Below are 23225 nucleotides of genomic sequence, written 5' to 3' on the forward strand. Positions count from 1 at the left end.
AAAAATGTGCATGATTGGTGTTGTTGATACCACAATAGAAACTACATAAAAGAAAATGAAATCTTCCATAAAGTGGGATTACCTGAAGTTTTGACAAGGAACTGTGACTTAAGGCTAACAAATGATATGAAATCCTACATGGGAAACTAGTCATGAAAGTTATTATCTTACTTATACACAGTGAAACAGCTTTCTGAGCAGGGGTTTATAAGATAAATAAAAGATTATGAGCACTTCTAGTGCCCAGAGTTCATGCAAAAGGTGGAGTGAAAATTGCAAGTTAAAAAGCTTGAGATTTCATCCCTGTTTGACAATAATTAATTTGATCAAGGGCAAACTTCCTAAGCTCCTGAGTCTCTGATTTTGTAACTGTGAAATGAAAGTTGGCCCAGACTAATGTGTCTCCGTGGGCAGCATGAGTGATGTTTGGCCACATGAGATATTTTTGGGTGGTTCAAATAACCTAGCCCATAATTTGGGGGTGGTAACTAGACATACAACATAATTTTCTTTTTACATGGTATATCAAGTTGCTTTTTAAAATAGTATAGCAATATTTTAAAAACATGGACTTAAAGGAAAAGAGTAAATAAGTAATTGTCCAGATACTTCTCAGATATAAGTTATCAAGGTGAGGGGCAAATGTCTGACATTTGAGAAGCATACAGGTAATGCATTAGGTTAAATTTCAAATATAAATTACTGGTAAGCAGCGCTTACCTGGAAGGCAATCTGGGAATCAATAGCATTATTGATATGTGTGAGAAGTGATCAGAGCCGGGCACAGTGGCGCATGCCTGTAACCCCAACTGCTCTGGAGGTTGAGTCCAGCCTGGGCAAGTTAGTGAGACCCTGTGTCAAAATAGAATTTTAAAAGGAATGAAGGTGTAGCTCATTAGCAGAGCACATGCCTACTGTGCATGAGGCCCTGGGTTCTGTCCCCAGCACTGCAAAAAAAAGAAAAAAATAAAGGGAGGGACAAACATGGAAAATTTTCAAACACTCCTGCTACTTGTAACCCTTTGCACTTATCTTTTTAACAATGAGTCTCGCTCACAGGGACAGATTTCCTCCTCTTGTATAGGGCGGCTGCAGGGCTTCGGCAGGTGCCTCTGAGCACCTGGAGGAGAAGCCATCCCCAGCCCCAGCCCTGCCCCACCATGCTTCGCACAGTCCTGGATGCTCCTCAGCGGTTGCTGGAGGAAGGCAGAGGGTCCCGGCAGCTGGTGCTTGTGGTGGTGTTTGTTGCCCTGCTTCTGGACAACATGCTGCTTACTGTGGTGGGTACGTTTGGGGGTCTCCAGGGTGAGAGTTAATTTGCTTTGGACTCCATTAGGCAATACAGCCTGCTCCATTTCAGCAATGAGTGGACTTATTTTTCTGGTGGGAAAACATATAGAGGTTGCTAGGGGCTGGGGGAAACTGCCTACAGTAACCAAGTCTTCCTGCCATTTCTAATGACTCCAGAGGTTCAAAGAGAAGGAGGTTCAGAGAGTGTCTGGCCAGAAAGGAGGAAGTCCTGGAACCAGAGTGGCCTCCCTCTGCTTCCCCATCCTGTCTCTGGGAGCCACGCCTCCCTAAGCTCTGTCCTTTAAAAATGGCACACGACATTTGGACATTCAACTTCTATCAAGCCCTACCCTTCTTGCAGTTCATTCCCTCGGAGTTTTCTTTTTCTAGATGATACTCCCTTAATCTTTATGTTATATTGTGCCAGGGTATAAACGTTACTAACTTGTTGCCCCTGGGTAAAATATACTATTTTAAATAAGAATCTTCCTGAGACAAGTGGCTAATCCAATGCTGTCAATTCTCATTATTTGTGGTTCTATGGTTATAATTATGTTTTGTAAAGCTGTCACAAGTGCTGGATTAGCAAATACTGAATCATTGCTCCTAGGAGGAAATATGAGCACACAAGCCCCTCCCCCACCACATAGATTATAATCTTAAAACCTAAAAACAAAGCATCCTGGTAGTTTTTTTTTTTTTTAAAACAAAGAAGCATAAAATGATATGCCTGAGGCTGCCTGCTAAAAGTTGTCAGATCTGGGATTCAAGTACCAGGGAACTGTCCCAGATCTCACTGAAGTGGGAACGTGCACATTGGGTGCCTCACTGATCTATATCGGTCTGCAAAATATCACTATAGCTCAATTAGTATTGATTTTCAGGTGGTAAATAAATCTCAGTGAGTAGGAAAAATGGCCCATGCAGAATCCATGAATCTGGGAGGACCAGCGACGTGATGGTTGGAATGCAGGTCCCTTAGCTAACAGCACAGTTTGGGCAGGCACAGTCTTTAGCTCACCTTAAAGGATGTCACTTAACAAAGGTCTTCCTTTGGCATAAAACAGAACCTTAAAGTAATCCCTAAACCTAGTAGTGGCAAAATATAATCTGTCCCTAACCCTTACGATTGGTCTTCATTGACTTTCAGTGCCCATTGTGCCCACCTTCCTGTATGCCACGGAGTTCAAAGAGGTCAATTCTTCTGGGCACGCCAGCCTCTCTGTGAGTTCCCAGCTGGACCTCACCCTTCCTACTTTTGCCACCATCTTCTCCTTCTTTGACAATATCACCATAGCTGTGGAACAAAGTGCACCCAGGGGCACAGCTTGGACAAATGGCTCTTCTGGCACTGTGCCCCCTCCAGTCACCGAAGCCAACACAGCTCATAGAAACAACTGCCTGCAGGGCACAGAATTCTTGGAGGAAGAGAACATCCGGGTTGGGGTTCTGTTTGCTTCAAAGGCTTTGATGCAACTTCTGGTCAACCCATTCGTGGGACCTCTCACCAACAGGTATCTCAGTCAGTGCCATACCCCACAGGGTACCCGTGGGCTCAGGAATAGCAGGCTGGGCAGAGGTTTCATATGGATAAGTAGAAGGAAAAAAGAAGGAACACTGTGGGACCCAGAGTATCAGCTCCTTGGAAAGTTACTTACCCCGAGGCCTCAGAGGATGACATGTTATTGGTGAAACATTGTGAACTTCTGATTTCCCTAGTGATGTAATGAATATTGAGGGCCAAGAAGAGAACCAGTGAGCAGCGATTAGAGCTCATGTTCCTTCATTCTCTGGAACATAGCTTGAACAGGACCCAGGTGGGAATGAGACAGTCCTAATGCCCTCTAAAGTATGGCTTCCTAGTCACTTGAGGGATGATGGCAATGTTTTGAGGAGATATACACTCTATTGAGTTTTTCTGGAAGAGGTTTTGGCCTCAGTCTGCAGGTCAATTTGCATGTTTGTTTATTTGCATGGAGTCATTCGCATGCTGTATTCCACCTCCACTCTTGCATTCAGAGACATGTTTACCACGAACTCAAATTAACCACATTTCTGTTTCCACTAGCGTTTAAAAAAATATGTGTGTGTGAGTGCCCTTTGGAATGGTATCTTCTTTTGTTTATTCCCTTTTAGGATTGGATATCACATCCCCATGTTCGCTGGCTTTGTTATCATGTTTCTCTCCACTGTTAGTAAGTAATATGCTTCCCCTGTTCTCCCCTTCACTGAAACCTCTGATTTTATCATGTGAGTGCAGCATAGAGAGCAAGGTCAGGTTAGCTCATCCGGTAATTAGCCATCTAATTGGACTGGGACATTGATTTGAATGCTTTGCAATTTTTGGAATGGGGGACTAGGATAGTAGTGACAACTTAGTCTAGCTGGAATTTGTCTATTCTGCTGAAGGAGAACAGATATTTCATTTATCAGTGGAAATCATAAAGGCTGTTTGTATAATATATATTAATGTGTGTGTGTGTGTGTGTGTGTGTGTGTATGTGAGCATTCACATATGCATGTGAATTTCAGTGAATTTCATGCAAACCTCCCAGCCTTGGGTAAAGATCAAATTATTCTAATATGCCATGGTAAAGAAAAATATGCCACAGCTAATGAAAAAAAAAGTTGGAAAATAGTAATTGGAAAATTCCAGAAAGTCTCCAACTTCCCAATAAAGATTATGGTTTAGCAAAGTAAATTTGTTAAATAAATGAGAAGACTAGAGAGCCTATCCTGTATCAGCTAAATATTCCAAATAGAATGCAGATGGAATAAAAACAGGAAGCGAGAAAAGTAGTTGATGCTGAGAATGAAAAATAAAAAGGAGTAAATGGAGGATCCTCGTTTGGGGATTAATAGATGGGGGGAGCCTGTGAGCACACTGGTAGCTCCTGCTCCCTTTAGTAATTCCCTGCTCTCCAGCAATATAACCTTTTCTCCCTCTTGATTTTCTTATCTTTCTGTTACTTATCTTTCTCTATTCCTCCTTCTCGTCTTTTCTTCCCTCCCAGCATAGGACTGGACTCCTACCAAACCAAGGTTTGATGAGAATTTGTTGCATTCAGGGCAGGAAGACTGCAAAATACAGGAACTTAAGAAACGCAGTTTCACCTGAGAACTACAACTTCCTCATGCTGTTCTAAATCAAAAAAAAAAATGAGGAAATTACAGTTCATAGTGTCCAGTGAACTTCTAAAGCTTGGTCCTTGCTGGACAGCAAATTTAAAAAACGATGTCATCTAATAAGACTTTGAATTCATTTCATAAAACCTTACGGAGCACATGTATTATGGAACTTAAAGGACGACGACAGTCGTGGTTCCAGCCCCAGGGGCAGATGGTGGTTGCCTGGGAGACATGACAAACACCAGCAAAATAATATAATGTTGTGTATCAGTGGAACCAGGCTCTTTAGCATAAGGTCCTTTCCTCGTTCTCTGATAAACACTCATATTTTTAAAGTTTTTCTTATCTACCAAACTATACGTATTAAATAGAAATGAGTATTTCCATGCGACCACCAGTGTTGCCAAATTAAGTTGGCCTAATTCTAGCCAAAAGAAAATATATTTGGTGTTTAGGATATCCTATGTAGCCTCATTTAGGGTCTTCAAACATGCTAAAAAGAGGTTTCTGATGCCCATTATTACCCATCCAGCTCCCTGTCAGGGAACTAGGCTTAAAATTGTTGGGAACTAAACAGGGGCCCGTGTGCAAAGAGGAAAGGAAGTTACTCTGATCTTCCTAAATGGGGTGAGCAACCATCCTGTTTTGCCCAGGATTGAAGGATTTCCCAGAGAGTGTGAATTTCAGTTTTAAAACTAAGAAAGTCCTGGGCACATCAAAATCAGTTGGCCACTCTGTGGACTGGAAATCAGAAAGTCTGAGAAAGGGCACCGGAGGCCAGCAAGGGAGACACCAGGAATGTGCGTGTTTGCTAGGCAATGTGTGATCATGTCGGGAAGTAATTGAGGAAGATTACAAGCCCAACCAGAGACACCTATAATGAATGGGCAAGAGGATTAACATTCTCTGATTCAGACACTTGGGGAGGGATTCTCCTCTCCTTGGGAGACACTGTTCTGGAATCGAGGGTGAGGCACGTCTGCATCTACCAACCTGACCACCAACAATTGGAATCCTATGATATGTTGCCCTTAACATCTGAATTCTTTCATTTAGCACAATGTTTTTGAGGCTTATCCATGTTGGAGTAGGTATCAGCACATCATTAGTTTTTAAGTTTGAATAATATTCCATTGTTTTAATAAACCCCCTGTGATTTAGTTTTGGATAACTTATTGCTCTTTGGTTCAGTTTCCGTGAACTGGATGTTCTCTTTATTTTCAGGTTTGCTCGCAGAGTCTAGCAGAGCTGTCTGTGCATTTATTAATATCTAATACAGACTAATTTGATTTGGTTAAAAGATCTTCTGACATAAGATAGGGAGAAGGATGTGATTGGATCACAAGGTATTTTCTATCCTGTGGTCTACGATGTGTCCACAAGTTCCTGTCACAGTACTCCAGATGACCCAATGTGGCCCAGTAATGACAAAGGCCAAATCTGGGTGTTATGGAGGAGGCAACATCTTTTGAAGTAGGAGCTAGGAACCAGTTCCTCGCCCAGGCCGATGGGCTTCACAAACATCCCTAATTCCAGTGACTTAGAGATGCAGCTCTCAGCAAGAAATGTGGAGACCAGGTCTTCCATCTGCTCTGTGTGGTGACTTGGTATGCGTCTGCGGTTTCTCAGTCTTCTTGCCAATTAAAAAATCAGTCCTAAAAATAAAAATCAGTCCTGAGTGAAGGCTGGGGAGATTAGAAGGACAACTTCAAGAACAGAAAGCCCAAATCATTGTGCTTTCTTGAAACATTTGCATAATGACTCATCTCTGCTTGTCACGGGCAGGTTGTCTGGTGGCTGGGGAATCAAACACAATTTGCTAACTGGAGCATTCTTGATATTCTCTCCCCAGTGTTTGCTTTTTCTGCCACTTATACCCTGCTGTTTGTGGCCCGAACCCTTCAAGGCATTGGATCTTCGTTTTCATCTGTTGCAGGTAATGCTGCGTGTGTACACACACACACACACACACACACACACACACACACACACACGCACACATCTCCTACCACCTCTTACTCAGACACTATAATATCACTCTAAGATTTATATGAGAAAATTAATTAAGGAAAACCTCATCCTGGTAGGAAGAAATTGTGATTCAGGAACAAGGTAGCTGCAGAGTGGCTGGCAGTGCCATGGATCCCTAAGTCTGGCATAACATCCTGGAATAATACAATAATAATGCTGCTAGCTCAGTTCAGAATAAGCCCAAGTAAAACCATAAACAGGCCAGGTTTTTACTTAGTGCCCTTCTCTCTCTCTCTCTCTCTCTTCTCTCTCTCTCTCTCTCTCTCTCTCTCTCTCTCTCTCTCTCTCTCTCTCTCTCATTTTATAGGAACTGTCATAATAACACCACCTGTAATACCATCAGAGTTTGCTAAGTATTGTCAAATATTTCATGGCATCCTGTGAGGCTGATATTTTATGCTCTTCTGTGGGTGCTGTGCCCTGCCAGCTCAGGCCGTGCTCCAGGTGCTTGGTGTTTTCCTGCCCCCCCCCCCTTGGGCACAATGTTGAGTGGAACAGTCTCTGCTCATAGGTGCTCCTTCCCCTCACCTGCTCCAGAGCCCCCTCATGCAGGAAAATGGGCCAGGAAATGATCAAACACTATGAAATATGGCACAATTAGAGAGTGGTCGTCTGTGTCACCCTTCCCAGAAGCCTTTGCATTTCCATTAATGCCCAGAAGGAATGAGTAGTGTGGACATTTGAGGGACCAGTGGGGGACAGTATTGGCAATATACTATGGATAAGTTTTGTAACACCCCTCAAACTGAAACTTTATCTAAGATTATTAGTCACGACATGATAGAGCAGAGACCAAGGACTCTGAGAGAGGCAGACAGAGCCCTCCCAGGTGCCAACTCCCTCTGTCATTCTCTGTTCAGGTCTTGGGATGCTGGCCAGTGTCTACACTGATGACTACGAGAGAGGGCGAGCCATGGGAATTGCCCTGGGGGGCCTGGCTTTGGGAGTGCTGGGTAAGTGGCACCTTGCTGCAACTCTGGGTTCAGGAAGGTTGGGAGCACTGCAGACCCTTGGAGGCAGGTGTCCTGGGTTGTGGAAGATGAGCGAGTGTTTCCTTTCTCTTCCTGGCTCAATCACAGGTGGACTCCTTCAGAAAAATCACGTAGGGCCAGGTGTGGTGGTGCACACCTGTAATCTGAGCAGCTCGGGAGGCTGAGGCAGGAGGATGGAGAGTTCAAAGCCAGCCTCAGCAAAAGCAAGGCACTAAGAAACTCAGTGAGACCCTGTCTCTAAATAAAACACAAAATACAGCTGGGAATGTGGCTTAGTGATCAAGTGCCTCTAAGTTCAATCCCCGGTACCACCCTCCAAAAACCAATATCACCAAGGGAAGATTTCATTTCTTTATCCTTAATAAGCTGTGCCGTTCATAAGGACCTCAGAGAGATCCAGAAAGCCAGCCTGTCCAAGGGAACGAACCTCCCCGTGTGAGTGACCTGCTCTGCCTGCCGTATCTCTACTTCTCCATGTCGGAATCTCCATGCTTTCAACATGAGAGTGTGCTCTCCCCACCCAGATTCTCTGCTGAATTCATCCCAGATATAATTTCCTTTATTCCTCACTGCCACCCGAAGGACGAAAAATGGTCCCCAGGTTAGAGTTGAGGATAAGAAAAATTAAGCAGCCATCCAAGGTCATAGAGTCAGGCAACAACAGAGCCAGGATAGAACCTCAGATCTTCTGCACTTCAAATCCCGAGCTCTCGGCCATAAGGTTGTGCGTTCCTCGAGGCTCATCCTTCACGTGTTTTAATCTACTAGTCCAAAGCCACTTACTTTTGCTGAGTGTATACTACATGCCAAGCACAACGCTAACAGTGGGCAATAGGTAAGAACCCCAGACATAGTCCTGCCCTCCAGGAGGCTACAAGCCCACTGAGGAGAAAATGCCAAAAGTCTCCTTCCCAGCCTGTCCCCACCCTGTACAACCACAGAGGGAACAAAGCCCTGCTCTTTGTTAGCATTCATCTTCCCCCAAACTCAGCCTTAAACTTGGTGCACACTGGACTCGTTCCTCACAGTCACATGAACAGGCCTGTTTCACCCTCTGCTGCCCCTTCAAGGGCCGCTCCTCACCCTTTCTGGGTTGGAACATGGCCCCAGCCTGATCTCTTTCCTGTTCCCTCCTTCCTGAGCCCAGAGCCGGTGGGGTGTTTCTCTCCCATTGAAAGGAACTGATGCTTAGCTCAGTAGACACCTCATCTGACCACCTGGGGCCCGTGACAAGTGACCTCAACCTTCTCCACCTCTGTCCCCCCGCTCTGTTCCCAAACACCAACAATGACTCTCTCCCCTCTCTTCTGTAGCAACACGCTCTTTTCTGACGCCTCTGTGGTCTTCTTGCATACTTTTTCTTTTTTCCCACGAGGCACTCTGCACTTGGCAAAGGCCTTGTGGCCAATAGGACTTTCTGACCCACCTCACTGTGTTGGCACAGCACTTTGTGCATCCGATTTTACTGTCAAACTTGACAGTGACAATTTCTTGAACCTGCCCTTCATATTTTCTTCACTCTAAAGTGAGCTCCTTGGGGGACAGGGGCGGGGTCTTCTCCATGTATGAATCTCCAGAAGCCCAGGTGACATTTGGCCCCTGGTGGGTAACGCCCGCGGATGAGCCTCTGCGACTGGGTTGCTCACTCCCGGGGTCTGTGCTGCTTTGCCTTCCCAGTGGGCGCTCCCTTTGGAAGTGTGATGTACGAGTTTGTTGGGAAGCCTGCTCCCTTCCTCATCTTGGCCTTCCTGGCGCTGTTGGATGGAGGTAAGTCAGCACTAGGACCCTGGTCAGTGGTAGCCCAGGTCAGGACGGGAGTGCTTTAGGCTGTGGGGTCAGTGTGCACGTGTTTACATGGATCCAGGGCACCCCCATCCTAGAAAAGAGGGAAGAAACTCAGGGAGTTAGAGGGTGGCAGCAACATGGCTCTTACTGGAGCCCCAGCTAATGAGTGAACAAAGGGAATTTACTGTCTCTCTCCCTCTTCTTTCTTAGCACTTCAACTTTTCATCCTGAAGCCTTCCAAAGTCTCTCCTGAAGTAAGTAGACACAGACTTCCATTGCATAGAGGTAGACAGAAGGGCCAGGGGCAGGGACCCAGACATCCTGTCAAACCACTAGAAGAAAGATGAAGGGGAACAGAGTCAGGAAAAATGAGATCTGTGCTTGGGCCCCTAGGCTGGGTTACATCTGGGGGAGTATGGGCAATGGCAAAAGAGTCTGGCTAAAATTGGACAAGGATGGAGACAGGACCCAGAAAAGACCAAAGACAGATTATGCCCATAATCTCAGCAGCTCGGGAGGCTCAGGCAGGAGGATCACAAGTTCAAAGCCAGCCTCAGCAATTTAGCGAGGCTCTAAGCAACTCAGTGAGACCCTGACTCTAAATAAAATTATAAAAAGAGCTGGCGATGTGGCTCAGTGGTTAAACATCGCTGGGTTCAATCCCTGGTGCCAAAAAAAAAAAAAAAAAAAAGTCAAAGAAATCTTTTTTTAGAGATAGGGAAGCCTTCAGGCAACCTTTCCCCAATGAAAGACTTCCTGTAAGAGCATCCCTAACAGAATGTCATTCTGTCATGGTTAGTAAATATCTGAGTTGATATTTGTCTGATTTCAAACCAAAGATGGTCTGGGAAATCAATATCAAATCATATTGTGATGAATTACTCAACATGCAGGAGGGAAAATAACAAAGTGTGGAAGCGCATGAGAAAGTCTGGTCTAAAGACCTGATCTTGCAAACTATGGTCCATCAAGCTAATCTGGGAGTAATTATAATTATACATAAAAGTTCTTGATGATCTTTGTGTCCCAGGATCTCTGTCTCTGCTTTATCTTATAAAGTCCAAGAAATAATGGACTATTTTTAGCCTCATTCTATATAGATAGAGACAGTGAAGGTAACCAGAGAAGCATCTGGAAAAATCTGGAACTGTGGTATAACTGGCACCTTGAGAGTTCCCCACCGTGACCTGGAGATGTGGCGTCACCCTTTGGGAACTGGCTGTAGGGGTAGAATGTCTGGGTACTGGGGAGGGAAACTCTTCAGAGCAAGGAACACGGAAGACCTTCTGCCGGGACTCCCAGGCCTGGAATGTGCTTGGTCCTAATGCAGCTCTAGCCCTGCCTGGGCCCAGGGACACGCGTCCAGATGGTTCTGCCACTGCCACGAGGACCTGGGGCCAGGACTGACGAATCCTGAAACAAGTAACCAGGCATGGGATACCAGGGAAGAGGGCATCAGGACATTTTTAGGAAGAACTTGATGGGGGGCAAAAAAATTACCAGAGTTTCATTAGACTTTCAAAAACTTTTCATTTTGAAATGAATTTAAATTTACAGAATAGTTGTGAGCATAATGCAGAGAACTCCCATATCCCCAGGTTCTTCACATTTTACCATAACTATTAAAATCAATCTCTCTCTCTCTCTCTCTCTCTCTCTCTCTCTCTCTCTCTCTCCACTCTTATTATTGTTGCTTTTTTTTTTAAGAGAGAGTGAGAGAGGAGAGAGAGAGAGAGAATTTTTAATATTTATTTTTTAGTTCTCGGCGGACACAACATCTTTGTTGGTATGTGGTGCTGAGGATCAAACCCGGGTTGCACGCATGCCAGGAGAGCGTGCTACCGCTTGAGCCACATCCCCAGCCCTATTCCTGATCTTTTTCTGAGTGATTTGAGAGTACATTGCTTATATGATTCCTTACCCCTGAATATTTCAGAGTTTTCTCTGAGAACAAGGATATTTCCTATGCAGTGACAGTAGAGTTCTGGATCCCATTGATTTGATGTGGCTACAGCACTTTAATCTACAGTCCAGCTTTGATTTGTCATTATTCTTACCAGGTTTTTTCCCTCCAGTTAGGACTCAGGATTATTCCTGTGTCACAATCCGGAAAAGTTTTTCAGTCTTAGTCTTTCAAGACACTGACATTTTTTTCTTATTTGCAATATTTTGACTTTATACTTTTTTAAATTATTTTTTATTCTAATTTGTTATATATGACAGCAGGATGCATCATAATTTATATTAAACATATAGAGCACAATTTTTCATACCTCTGGTTGTATGTCACATCATTTGTGTCTTCATACATGTACTTAGGGTAATGATGTCCATCTCATTCCCCCGTCTTTCCTACCCCCATACCCCCTCCCTTCCGCTCCTACCCTTCTGCCCTATCTAGAGTTCATCTATTCCTCCCATGTTCCTCCACCAATCAGTATGAATCAGCCTCCTTATATCAAAGAAAACATTCAGCATTTGGTGTTTGAGGATTGGCTCACTTCACTTAGCATTATATTCTCCATTTTATTCTCTTTCATACTGAGTAATATTCCATTGTGGATATATACCACAGTTTCTTTATCCACTCATCCACTGAAGAGCATCTAGGTTGGTTCCACAGTTTAGCTATTGTGGATTGTGCTGCTATGAACATTGATGTGCCTGTGTCCCTGTAGTATGCTGTTTTTAAGTCCTTTGGGAATACACTGAGGAAGGACACTGACATTTCTGAAGAACACCAACCATTATTTTCTAGAATCTTTCTAAATTTGGTTTGCCTTTTGTTTCCTCACGATCCACTGTGGGCTCTGCAGCCTCTGTTGTCACATCACCTGAGTGAGCCCGTCTCCTCTAGAGTGTCATATGGCACCTATTCATCTCTCATCCTGGTCTCTCATCCCTGGGTCAGGGAGCCGACTGGTCTCTTCCATGTGTAGCTATTCTCTTTCATGTTGTTCTGACAACCTGTGGGGAACACTGTAAGAGCATATAAATCTCTCATCTCCCTCAAAAAATCACCTCCCCCTAGATTTATTCTCCATCAATAATCCTTGCCTGAACCAATGTTTACTATGATGTTTGAAAAATGTAGCAATTTCTATTTTACTGATTCCCCCATATCATCAGTTGGCATTTTTTTCCTGTAAGAAATAGCCATTTTTTTCTCTTCCTCTCTTCATACACAACTACGTATAATACACATTATATGTCAATATATATACAATTCATTTCTTTGCTTATTTTCAGTTTGAACTCATGGATTTTTATTTTATTCAGTAGCTTGAAGTTCATAACCATCTCTGTTTATTTTGATGGTCAAATTGTTATAGATTTAGCAAGTATAGACACTTTCAAACTGGCTTCAAAGTCATTTTAACACGCCCACAGACTTTTTTTGAGTAATTTTTTGCTTTGTGATACAAACATATGTCACGTCATCTTGTACCTACCCCGCTCCCTAGCCCTGGGATCAACTATTTCTCCAGGAATCTCAGGTTCCTTTCAATGGCGGATGGTGTTTAGAAACCAAAACATGGGCACTTGGTGTCCCACTGCTATGGGGGTGTCCTTGTTTTAATGCCATCTCAGTAACAGAGCCGGTATATCCACAGGAGTTCATACTGAGACCTCTGCCTCCAGTTCAAACTCCACTTTTTACTGCTTTCCTGAATCTTTTCCATAGAGAGAATCCTGGTGTCCCCCCCAAGTCCAGACATTTACTTTTTATGCAGTCCTACAATGCTTGTAGTTTGTGCACCCACACACCCAAAAGCAAGCTTGCTAGAAAGCATTCAAGATAGCATTCAGTTCTTTTTCCTTGGATGTGGGGAATATGACCAAAGTACTGCAATTAGAAATTTTTATGTTAGTTTTTTCACCCTTAGTGTGATTATATGACGCATGGTGCACTTCACATTCAGTTGTGTCCACTTGTTTTTCTTTGCATTTGATTTTAGGTTTTTTTTTTTTCCATTCTTGTGAATTTGTTAGTTTACTTGAGTTGCCCATAACAAATGCTATGGGCTCAGTGACTTAAACAACAGACATTTAGTCTCTCAGAGCTCTGGAGGCTAAAGTCCAAGATCAACGTGTGGATCAATGTGTTGGTTTCTGGTGAGGGCTCTCTTCCTGGCTTGCAGGTGGCCACCTTCTCTCACTGTGACCCCACATGGTCTTTCTTTGATGTCTGTGCACAGAGACAGAGATCACTGGTGTCCCTTCCTCTTCTTACATAGATACTTCTCCTATCAGATCAGCACTCCACTCATGTAAACCTCATTTAGTTTTAATTATTTCCCCCAAGTCCTCATGTTAGAATAGGACATTAAGGAATTGTGCTCAACCTGTGAGTTGGTGGAGGGTACAATTCCATCCATAACATGAACACAATTTCATATTTTGAATGTAAAGAACATATCATCTAAAAGTCAAAATGATTCAAAAAGGTATTCTAATATCAATCTCCATGAGCTTTCTACCCTTCCCCTTCTTTAACCCTGTTGCTCATGAGCAATCACTTGTTTTTTCAGTTTATCTTTCCTATGCATTTTGCATTTTTCCCAAAAATAAATAGTTCACATGTGTTCTCTTATATCTCCAATTTTTCTTACACAAAAGTTATCGTACTCTATAGTCTTTGCATTCTCCTTTCTCTTTCACACTTAACAATGTATTCTGAAAACCACTCCTCATCTGTACATAGAGTTCTGCATTGCTTCTGAAGCTGTATGGTCCACCACTCTGTGTATTCTGTTTCTTTTTGGAACATTTATGTAGGTTTCAGTACTTTGCAGTTACAGATGATGCTACAATGAATAACCTTATATGCATGCATTTTAGAAAGTTGGCAGTGATCTTTAAATTCCTAGAAATGGGGTGTTTGCAAAAGAAAGAGTGTATTGGACTTCTTTATGTGTATTTTTATGATTTACATCAGTTTCTTTGAACTATGTTTGGGATGAGGACATGCTCTTTCTACTTTAGGGTCTCTATATTTAATTTACATTGTGTATATCATATCAAAACTCTCAGATCTCTTACAAGATTGACTACAGTATGCACCATAGGAGATTAGGACAGAATGCTCAGGAAGCTTGAAAAAGGGAGAAGTTTCAGCTGCTGAGTCAGAGGACAAGGTGGAAAAGGAGGAGCCAGTTGAGCTTGACTTTGAAGAGTGGGTAGGACGAGGAACCCTGGAACTGAGAAACCAGGTAGTTGAAGCAAAGACAGCAGTGATGGTGGCGGGCAGCTGGGATGCATGGAAGGAGAGTGGGGTGGCCAAGTGTGGCCGGGACAAGGTATATCTTGAGGGAAAGGGAAGATAGAACTGATCATTTGGGCTGGTGTTTTAACCCCAGGGTTTAGGCTCCTAGTCCAGTGTGGCTCAAAGGAAAGGAATAATTCAGACAGCTGGAGGAGTCAAGATAGTGTTTTTGGTTTGTTTTGTTTTGCTTTTGGTGGTGCTGGGGATCGAACCCAGGGCCTTGTGCATGTTAGGCCAGCACTCAACCAACTGAGCTATATCTCCAGTCCCCTGAGGTAGTGTTTTTATGCAGAGTGGGATGGAGCACTCTGCCTGTGGTTCTGGGCAAACACTGGTGCCAGGGGGATCTAGTGGAAAAGCCCTGGAACCCCTGCTGTCTAACCCCGACCCTGCCACCACTTACCCTGACCTGCCTGACAGTCATCTGGAGGCAGGGGTCACATCTAGAGTGTGCTGCCCCTCTCTCTGTGACTCCCATCAGGCCCCGCCCTGCACTTGGGACAGTACAGGCTCTGCCTCCAGCTCACGGTGTGACATTGGGCAGGTCACTTTCTCTTCCTGGACTTGGGTCTCCAGGTCTCCACAGTGAAGGGGTCGAGATAGATGGTCTCTGAGGTCCTATGTGCACATTCTCAGCTTCTGTGAAAATAAGAGGGAGGTAAACACTGTACAAATGGAAGTTCTTGTCATCCTTGTCCTCAGAGTACCAAAGGGACCCCGCTGCTTATGCTTCTCAAGGACCCTTATATCCTGGTGGCTGCAGGTAAGGCGGCAACGGCTTGCCTCCTAGCCGGGAGGGTTTGGGCTTCGGGCACAGTGGCCCACAGAACCGCCTGCCTTCTCAGGTTCCATCTGCTTTGCCAACATGGGGGTGGCCATGCTGGAGCCCACCCTGCCCATCTGGATGATGCAGACCATGTGCTCCCCCGAGTGGCAGTTAGGTAAGAGACCTGGTCCCTGCCTTGGGCTTGGGCAGAAGGTGAGTGCTGTGGGCCCTTCCACAGGAAACCAAAAGGCATCATCAAGTCCAGGTCATTAACATCTCAGGGGGACAATGAGCTTCCTTCGCAGAATTACCTTCCATGTCCACATCCACGAATCGGCCTCAGTGGGTGGAAAATTCTTCAGAAAAGTAGCCTAAGAAAGGACATGGGGGAAGGGACCAAGGAGACTCTTGAGAGACCACATACCTAGCTCTGGGCTGGAATGAATGAATATTAGTGAAGTCCAAAGACTTAGGTTTTTGTTTCAGCTCCATTGATTAGCTGTATAAACTGTGCAAACCACCTTTTTCACCTCTGAAGTGTCAAATAACTCTCTAGTTGAAAGGGAAAGTAACTATCTAGTTTAGAGGGAATTGGAGGAATAAGTGATTCAGGTGTAGAAATGCTTTGTCCCATGTGCAATTTTAATATGCATCACCACTGCCATCCACACGGACTGTTGGAATAAATGACAGGTGTGGGGCTGTCTTATCCTGTAAATAACACATGATACCACGTCCACCCACACTTCCTCTCTTCCACTCCCCATCTCTCTTTGCTGATTTTTTTTTCCATCTCTAAAATGATGCTCAAGAAGGATGCCCTATGGCTGTCCCCTGGGGAAGGTACTCAGCTCTGGATCCCCGTGGAAAGCTCTGGGGCCAGACTCTGTGACTCCTCTAAGGCTCCAGCCATTTCTGGAAAGCCTGAGGAAAGGGGATAGAGACTGCTACGTGCAGATGACTCAGTCACTGCAGGGAAGAGAGGCTTCTGGGGCCCGAGGGGAAGCTGATAAGAGCCTGATACAGCTCAACATGTAACAGAAAGCACTAAATCTAATTTTTAAGGGGACAGTTCTAAGCAGGGTTCCCAGCTGCACTCCTAGGCCAAATTGAATTTTTCTGGGCTGAAACTGCTTCTGACCATGACAATTAATTGAGTTAGTCAGTGTTCAGTGCAGATAATGCCCCCCTTAGGCTTAGGGTCTGGCCACTTAGGCTACTGGTACCCATGAGCAACTACAGCATGAGGAAGTCCTTCCTCAGCAACCCAGTTACCAGTCTCAGTTACCAGTGACTCAGTCACCATTTACCAGCATCTCCCACAGCTTTTCCTAGTGCTCTCTGCATCTGTAAAGTCTCACTTCAAAGTTCTCCAGTGATGACATTGGAGGTACCTGGAGTGCTTGCTGGGTGCTGGCCAGCAGGTCAGGAAAAACGAGTCTGTGCTCCTAGTGAACTGTTCAATGATCACACTTCCAAAACCTCTGTTCTACATGAAGAACAGCTCTCCAGGTTTCTGGGAGGAGCAAAGGGGACAACTTTGTTGATCATGATGCGACACAGTCTTTGCCTTGGGATCCATTGGGTGCTAGCAACTGTCCCCAAGTGCAGGAAATAACCCAAGCTTTAGATACATGTCCACTTGGGTTTGAATTCTGATCTGACCACTCATTAATTATCATGTTGGATAAGTTATTTCAACCCTTTGATCTCCGCTTTTCTCATTTGCAGAGGTGGAAATTATTTTTAGAGTTGTTTTGAGGTGTGTAATCATTTTAAGGATAGGTACACTTTATGGAACATGGAATATACTCAGTCAATAATAACTGCTATTATTTTCATCATTGTTTGGTTGAAACCATCTTGATAGTCACAGCTCTGTGTAATCTGCTATCCCTTGAAGGCACGCTGTGAAAAGCTTGTGTTGATAGGCACTTCGTCAGCAACTCAAAGCGAGATATGGCTGGTCCTAATAAGCAAGCCCCATAGATTGGGAAAAATCTCATTTAGCAGATTTCACACCATCTACAATGATGCCAAGCGGTTATTTCTAGGCCAGAGAGCTTTCCAGAAGTGCCTGTTTCAACAATCAGATAAACAGTTGAGTAGTTATAACCTCTAAACTTTTTTAAGGCAATTAAATATAAACACAGAGGCACAGTTTAAAGAGATTGCCACTCTGTGCAGATAGAGTAAGCAAATACACTAAGGTGTGCTTCACTGCTACTCCACAGAAGAGAATATTAAAAGCAAACAAGCAGCTGGGTTGGGCTATAGTTCAGTGGTAGAGTGCCCCTGGGTTCAGTACCTAGTACCACTGGAAAACAAAAAAAAAGCAAACAAGCTGTCGGCTAGGACCTGGTGGATTGTTGACTTTGGGTTTAGCTGTAATGAATGTGTTCTCCTGGGCTGTGTGCGTTTCCTCCAGGCCCACGTGCAGAGAGGGGTGGTGGAACTCAAGGAAACTCACACTGCTGATTCTAAGCAGACCCTTACACCAGAGTCATCTTTGCTGCCACATGGGTAGGGTAGGAGAATGCGAACATCCAGCATTGGAGCGAGAAGCATGGATTAGGTCCTGACCCTGTCATGGACTTTTTGATAATAATCAAGGCTGATACTCATAAGGCACTTCGTCCATTCCAGGCACTGTGTAAAGTGCTTAATCTCCCTTAAATATCTCCTTTATGCTTCAAAACCAGCCGGTCCAGTAAGATTTATTATCTCCTGTATTAGTGAATTTTTTTGTTACTGTGACACACTGCCTGAGGCTGACTTCATAGACTAGAGACTTATTTAGCTCACAGTTTTGGAAGCTGAGTCTGAACAGCATGGTGCTGGCTCTCCAGGGGTTCCATGGCAGATGGCAGGAGCCCATGCAGGAGCAAGTATCATCAAACAGGAAGCCCTGCTCATGAGGAGGACAGCAATGTGGGTTCTACAACTTCTACTCTGGGTTTATATGTGGATCTCCATCCATAAAATAAAGTGGTCTGGGAATCCTGGAAGGCACCAGGGGGGACGTCGGTGTCTTGTAGGATAGAAGATGTTTTCGATGAATTGAGCACATTCCAAGGTGAGGCTCTGTGTCCTTCTGCAGGTCTAGCTTTCTTGCCTGCCAGCGTGTCCTACCTCATCGGCACCAACCTCTTTGGTGTGTTGGCCAACAAGATGGGTCGGTATGTAGCCCGGGGATCTGGGAAGAGTGATAGGAATGTGAGATGGGAGAGACCCCTGAGGCTGTCTCTGTGCTTGGGAGGAGGAATTGCTTCTCTGAGATTGAAAATTAGGATAAGCACAGAGCAATAAAAACTACCAGGGGAGGGTGGGGGATGGGTGGCAGTGGGGGCAACCTGGAGAGAGGGCGGTCCTGAGCCGTCACTAGAAGAGACAGCGGGACACAGGGAGCCCTTACTCTCCACTGGGCAGCTGGGGCATTGCATTGGTTGTCCAAAGGTGCTCCAGGGAACCCCAGGGAATTCTACAGCGAAGCCTCAGAAGCCACCCAGGGAATGGGATCGGGAGCGGAGAAGTCGAAACCCCAATTCTGTTTCTCTACTACGGGGGAAAAACAGTTACAGCTTTAAGTTATCTTTGGAGTTCAGGCTTTTGAAATCAATTCAAAAGCACTGGCTTAGGAAATTAGAGCTGAAAAGAAATTGATATTTTCGTGTTTTATTTATTTATTGAGATGAATGTTTGAGACCAAATAAAATAGGATAGGAGGAGATGAGTGATTTTCGAGATGGATCTGTAAGGCCAAATGAAACAGAAGAGCTGGAGGCATTGAGAACTGGTACACAGCAGGAGACCAGGGCTGCCTGCTGAGCGCCTCCTGAGTCAGCAGGGCTGGGGTGGCAGGTGGAAGGGACCCCTCCCCTGAGCACCGATGATGACGGCTCTTTCCTCCCAGGTGGCTGTGCTCCCTGGTGGGAATGGTGGTCGTGGGTGCCAGCTTGCTGTGTGTAAGTATAACGAGGCCCTGTTGTGGGTGGGAGAGCCAGATAATTCAAGACCATTTCCTTCAAAATGTTTGGCAAAGGCTGTCAAAAAAGCTGTTTCTGAGTAGGCAGGAGTTAGCCCTGGGGGCGATGCCACCATCTGAAGTGGCATGCCATTGAAGGGAGGTGGGAAGGAGGCCAGGGCAGTGGGCAGCAGGAGGCCGCGGCTCTGGGAGAGAGCCAGCGAAGGGAAGCATGCCGGTATCCACATCTGGAGCCAGGTGAACGGTGCATTTCATGACTTCCTGCACTCAGCCCACCCTGACGGGTCCCCCGAAGAAGTCACAGGGAACCATTGCCTGTGCCTCAGACTCTGGCACCGGAATATTTGGTAGATGATGGAAGGAAGAAGGGCTTTTTCAGATTCAGTAGCTCCTGTCAGGCGCTCTCAGTCCACATTTTCTCCTGCCCCCAATGGAGATCATAAGTACACTGGCCTCTGGGCTCGAGGGAGATGAAAACAGAACTGTGCTCAGGACAGGCTGGTGGTCCTGATGGTGAGCAGGAGCTCAGGCTCCATCTCGACCTCGCTGCCCAACTGGCTTTGAGCTACTTGCATCACCTCTGTCTGCTCCATATTCCCATCTGTCCCAAGAGGATTCTGATAGCATCTCACGGGTGGTGGTCCTCGTAAAGTGGGGAGCCCCCAGTGAATCTTAACCAATACTCTTGGTAAATATAACACCTCTTGGGGTGTCACCCCTACGGATGTTACCAGCTGCAAATGTCTAAATGATACACTAAGCCTTTGGAGAGTGAGTGTGCTGGGATGGTGGGTTTGGGTGCCCAGGGAAGGTGTCAGGAACCTTCAAAAAGGGAAAGAAGGGCGTTCAGGGGTGCTGAGCGGGCGGTGAGGGTGACTTTCCCAGCTTGCTGATGTGGTACCCAAGCCAGGCCACCTGTTCCTTCCACTCATGGGCTGTTGGATTCTTCTTGCTCCAGGGGCCACCTAGTTACATACTTAAATAGCACCTGTGGATGGGTCTGTCATGGAAAAGAGAGGCAACTCTGTTCAGTGGAGAATGAGGACAGGAGTGTGTGTTTGGGTAGAGAAAGCCAAAGGATGAGGAGGGACAGTCCCTCAACAGAAAAGGACCACTGGGATGGTCTAAAGAGCTGAGTCTGAGGTCCACCTTGATCGTGGCTATTTACTAGCTCTGTAACTTTGGGAAGGGTGTTTGACCCAAATGGTACCAGGCCTGTTTTTGTGTCTTTAAAATGGAGGTGAAAATTCTCCTTCACGAGGAGCTAACACACGTGGCACAAGCACACGCTTGATAAGTGCATTTCAGGTGAAGACCCTTTGCACCCTCCCCGCCAACCGGCTGGGGTGCTGATGACGTCCCCCTCCTTCCTCTTGCAGGTTCCTCTGGCCCACAGTATTTTTGGTCTCATTGGCCCCAACGCAGGCCTTGGCTTTGCCATAGGTAAGTGCAAGATGCCCCTGATGTTGGCTTTGGTGGCTGCTCCTCCTCCTCCTTGTCTCACCAGAGGAGGTAGGTGGAAAGGCAGACGGAGCAGGAGAAGAGCTGCCGGGACCCAGAGATGGGTTCATAATTCCCACCATGGCCTCCTCAACAGGCCCAGGGTGGACTAGGGCAGGAGGAGAGGAGGGGATGTAAAAACTGGGGGTGTTGCTGACCCACAGTGTCCTGTTTGTCACAGGCATGGTGGATTCCTCTCTGATGCCCATCATGGGGCACTTGGTGGACCTGCGCCACACCTCAGTGTACGGGAGTGTCTACGCCATCGCTGACGTGGCCTTTTGTGTGGGCTTTGCCATAGGTGCGTAGCATGGGGGAGAGGGCAGCGCCCAGATGTGGGTGTCCCCCTCTCCTTTTCCTCCCACACATGCACTAGAGGTGGAGCCAGCTGGCTGCTGTCCAGCTGGTGCGAGGCTGTTTGATACTGTGATGTCCTTGGGTCCCCCACTGCACCCAGCACAGTGTCCCACGGGTGAGAAAGGCTCCGTGACTCTTATGAATTTGAGTTCTTCTTTGCAGGCCCATCCACCGGGGGTGCCATCGTGAGGGCCATCGGTTTCCCCTGGCTCATGGTCATCATTGGGGTCATCAACATCAGCTATGCTCCGCTCTGCTACTTCCTGCGGAGCCCCCCAGCCAAGGAGGAGAAACTTGTAAGGCTTTGTGCACAAAACAAAAAAAGCGTGCGTGTTTCTCCCTAAAGTCTCTCCTGTCCTATTCCACCTCTTGCCCCTTCCTCCCTCTGTTGATCATCTCTCCGCTTTGCCACATTTTCTTGTTCCTCCTTTATGTCCATCTTTCCTTTGTGTCCTTCTTTGTCCCTTCTCTTAAGCCTCCTATCTGGCTGTCGAGAAAGATCTTAAGTAAAAAAACGGAAAATGGCAAACTCACAAAGAGTCTCACAAAAAGCTGGGAGCAGGGGACCTTCGGTGGCATCCTGTGGTTAGGGTAGTTACTAGCAAGATGTCCATGTCTGTTTTAGTCACCTTTTTCACTGCTGTGACTGAAAGACCTGACAAGAAAAACTTGGAAATAGTTCATCTGGGGGCTTACAGTTTCAGAGGTCTCTGTCCCTAGACAGCTGGCTCCATTCCTTGGGGCTCAAGGTGAGGCAGGACATTATGGCGGAAGAGTATGGCACCAGGAAGTGGCTTATGTGGTCATCAGGAAGCAGAGAGAGACTCCACTCACCAGAAACAAAATATATACCTCAAAGTCATGCCCCCAGGGACCCAACTCCTCCAGCCACACCCTATCACCTTCAGTTACCACCCAGTTAACCCCATCAGGGGATTAATTCACTGATGGGGTTAAGACTCTTGCAACCCAGTCACTTCTCCTCTGAACCTTCTTGCATTGACTCACACAGGAGCTTTGGAGGGGACACCTCACATCCAGACCACAACAATTACCATGTTATCTCTGCCCTCATTGGGCAGAATTCTACCCAGCACATGCATTCATTTTAGTCTGCCATTATCATGTGATCTTAGTCAATAAGGTCCTTTCCTCTCCTGGCAGCATGAGTGCCCTGAGGGTCTGCGGGGGAGGGGATACATTTGGAGGCTAACAAAAGTAAACAGGAAGGTTTGCTGGAGGGTGCTGCCAACTTCAGCCAATTTCCTGCTGTATCTTGCATTAATGACGTTAGGATTCAGTTACAAGACTCTCAGATGCTTTTCCTGACTGCGGTTGATGTGCCTGGCTACCCTGGGAGGCCTCTGCACGTTGGTGAAGCAGACAGAGGGTGTGGTGGCTTTCCTAAGCAGCACTAGACTTGGATGATCTAGTGGGGGAACTGGAAAGGGGAGATCTTCAAAGATATGCAGTCATTTCTCTTGTCACTTGCTACAGGCTATTCTGAGCCAGGACTGTCCCATGGAGACCCGGACCTATGCAACCCAGAAGCCCACCAAGGAATTTCCCCTGGGGGAGAACAGCGATGAGGAGCCTGACAGTGAGGAGTAGCAGCAGAAGTGTCCCCGGGCCCTGTCACAGGTGAATCCAGGAGGCTTGGGCTTCAGGAACCGCCTTTGCCTCTGGAGCCTGATGGCGATGTGCTGCTCCTTGGGCTTCCCCTTCCTCTCCCCTGGGTGTTTCCTCCCCTCCCCTCCCCTGGGTGCCATGCGTAACTCTCCCTCTGTGCCTCAGTGCCACAGGTGTCCAGCTCTTGTGGGAGGACAGAGCATCCCTGGGATTGACTGAACTTGAGTTGTGAGAAGCTCTGGGAAGGGATGACTCATTTCCTGGGGGTGGCAGCGAGCCGTGTGCTCCTGAAACCAGAGGGGTGACTGACAAGCCTTGTTGTATCTGTTCTCTGGTTTTCTCTGGCATATTCCCAACAAATTAAAAGAGTTTTGGCCTCTGTTCCTGGATACACTCCCCGTGCTGAGCTGAGAAGCTATCCTCAATATTGTACTGCTGCTTATTTTTTAATAAATGGAGTGTTTTTTCTGTAGCTAAACCTATACACTGCTAGAA

The 23225-nt window shown here is 46.0% G+C and overlaps 1 protein-coding gene across 5 annotated transcripts; it reads left to right on the top strand.

Annotated features, from left to right (window-relative positions):
* The first annotated feature begins 1160 nt into the window (after positions 1–1160).
* Slc18a1 (solute carrier family 18 member A1) lies at positions 1161–22712 on the top strand. 5 transcript variants are annotated; one of them, XM_077792671.1, is made up of 15 exons: positions 1161–1284; positions 2441–2804; positions 3427–3485; positions 6272–6355; positions 7311–7403; positions 9120–9209; positions 9438–9481; positions 15196–15256; positions 15339–15434; positions 18360–18438; positions 19173–19224; positions 20624–20687; positions 20926–21045; positions 21264–21397; positions 22599–22712. In XM_077792671.1, the coding sequence occupies exons 1-15, from the start codon at positions 1161–1163 to the stop codon at positions 22710–22712; spliced, it is 1578 nt and encodes a 525-aa protein (XP_077648797.1). The 5 variants fall into 5 exon arrangements, with proteins under 5 accessions (XP_077648797.1, XP_077648799.1, XP_077648798.1 ...); XM_077792673.1 differs by lacking the exon at positions 15339–15434; XM_077792672.1 differs by lacking the exon at positions 6272–6355.
* The last annotated feature ends 513 nt before the right edge of the window (positions 22713–23225 follow it).

Source organism: Urocitellus parryii, chromosome 14 (genome assembly GCF_045843805.1).
Source record: "Urocitellus parryii isolate mUroPar1 chromosome 14, mUroPar1.hap1, whole genome shotgun sequence".
Lineage (NCBI taxonomy): Eukaryota > Metazoa > Chordata > Mammalia > Rodentia > Sciuridae > Urocitellus > Urocitellus parryii.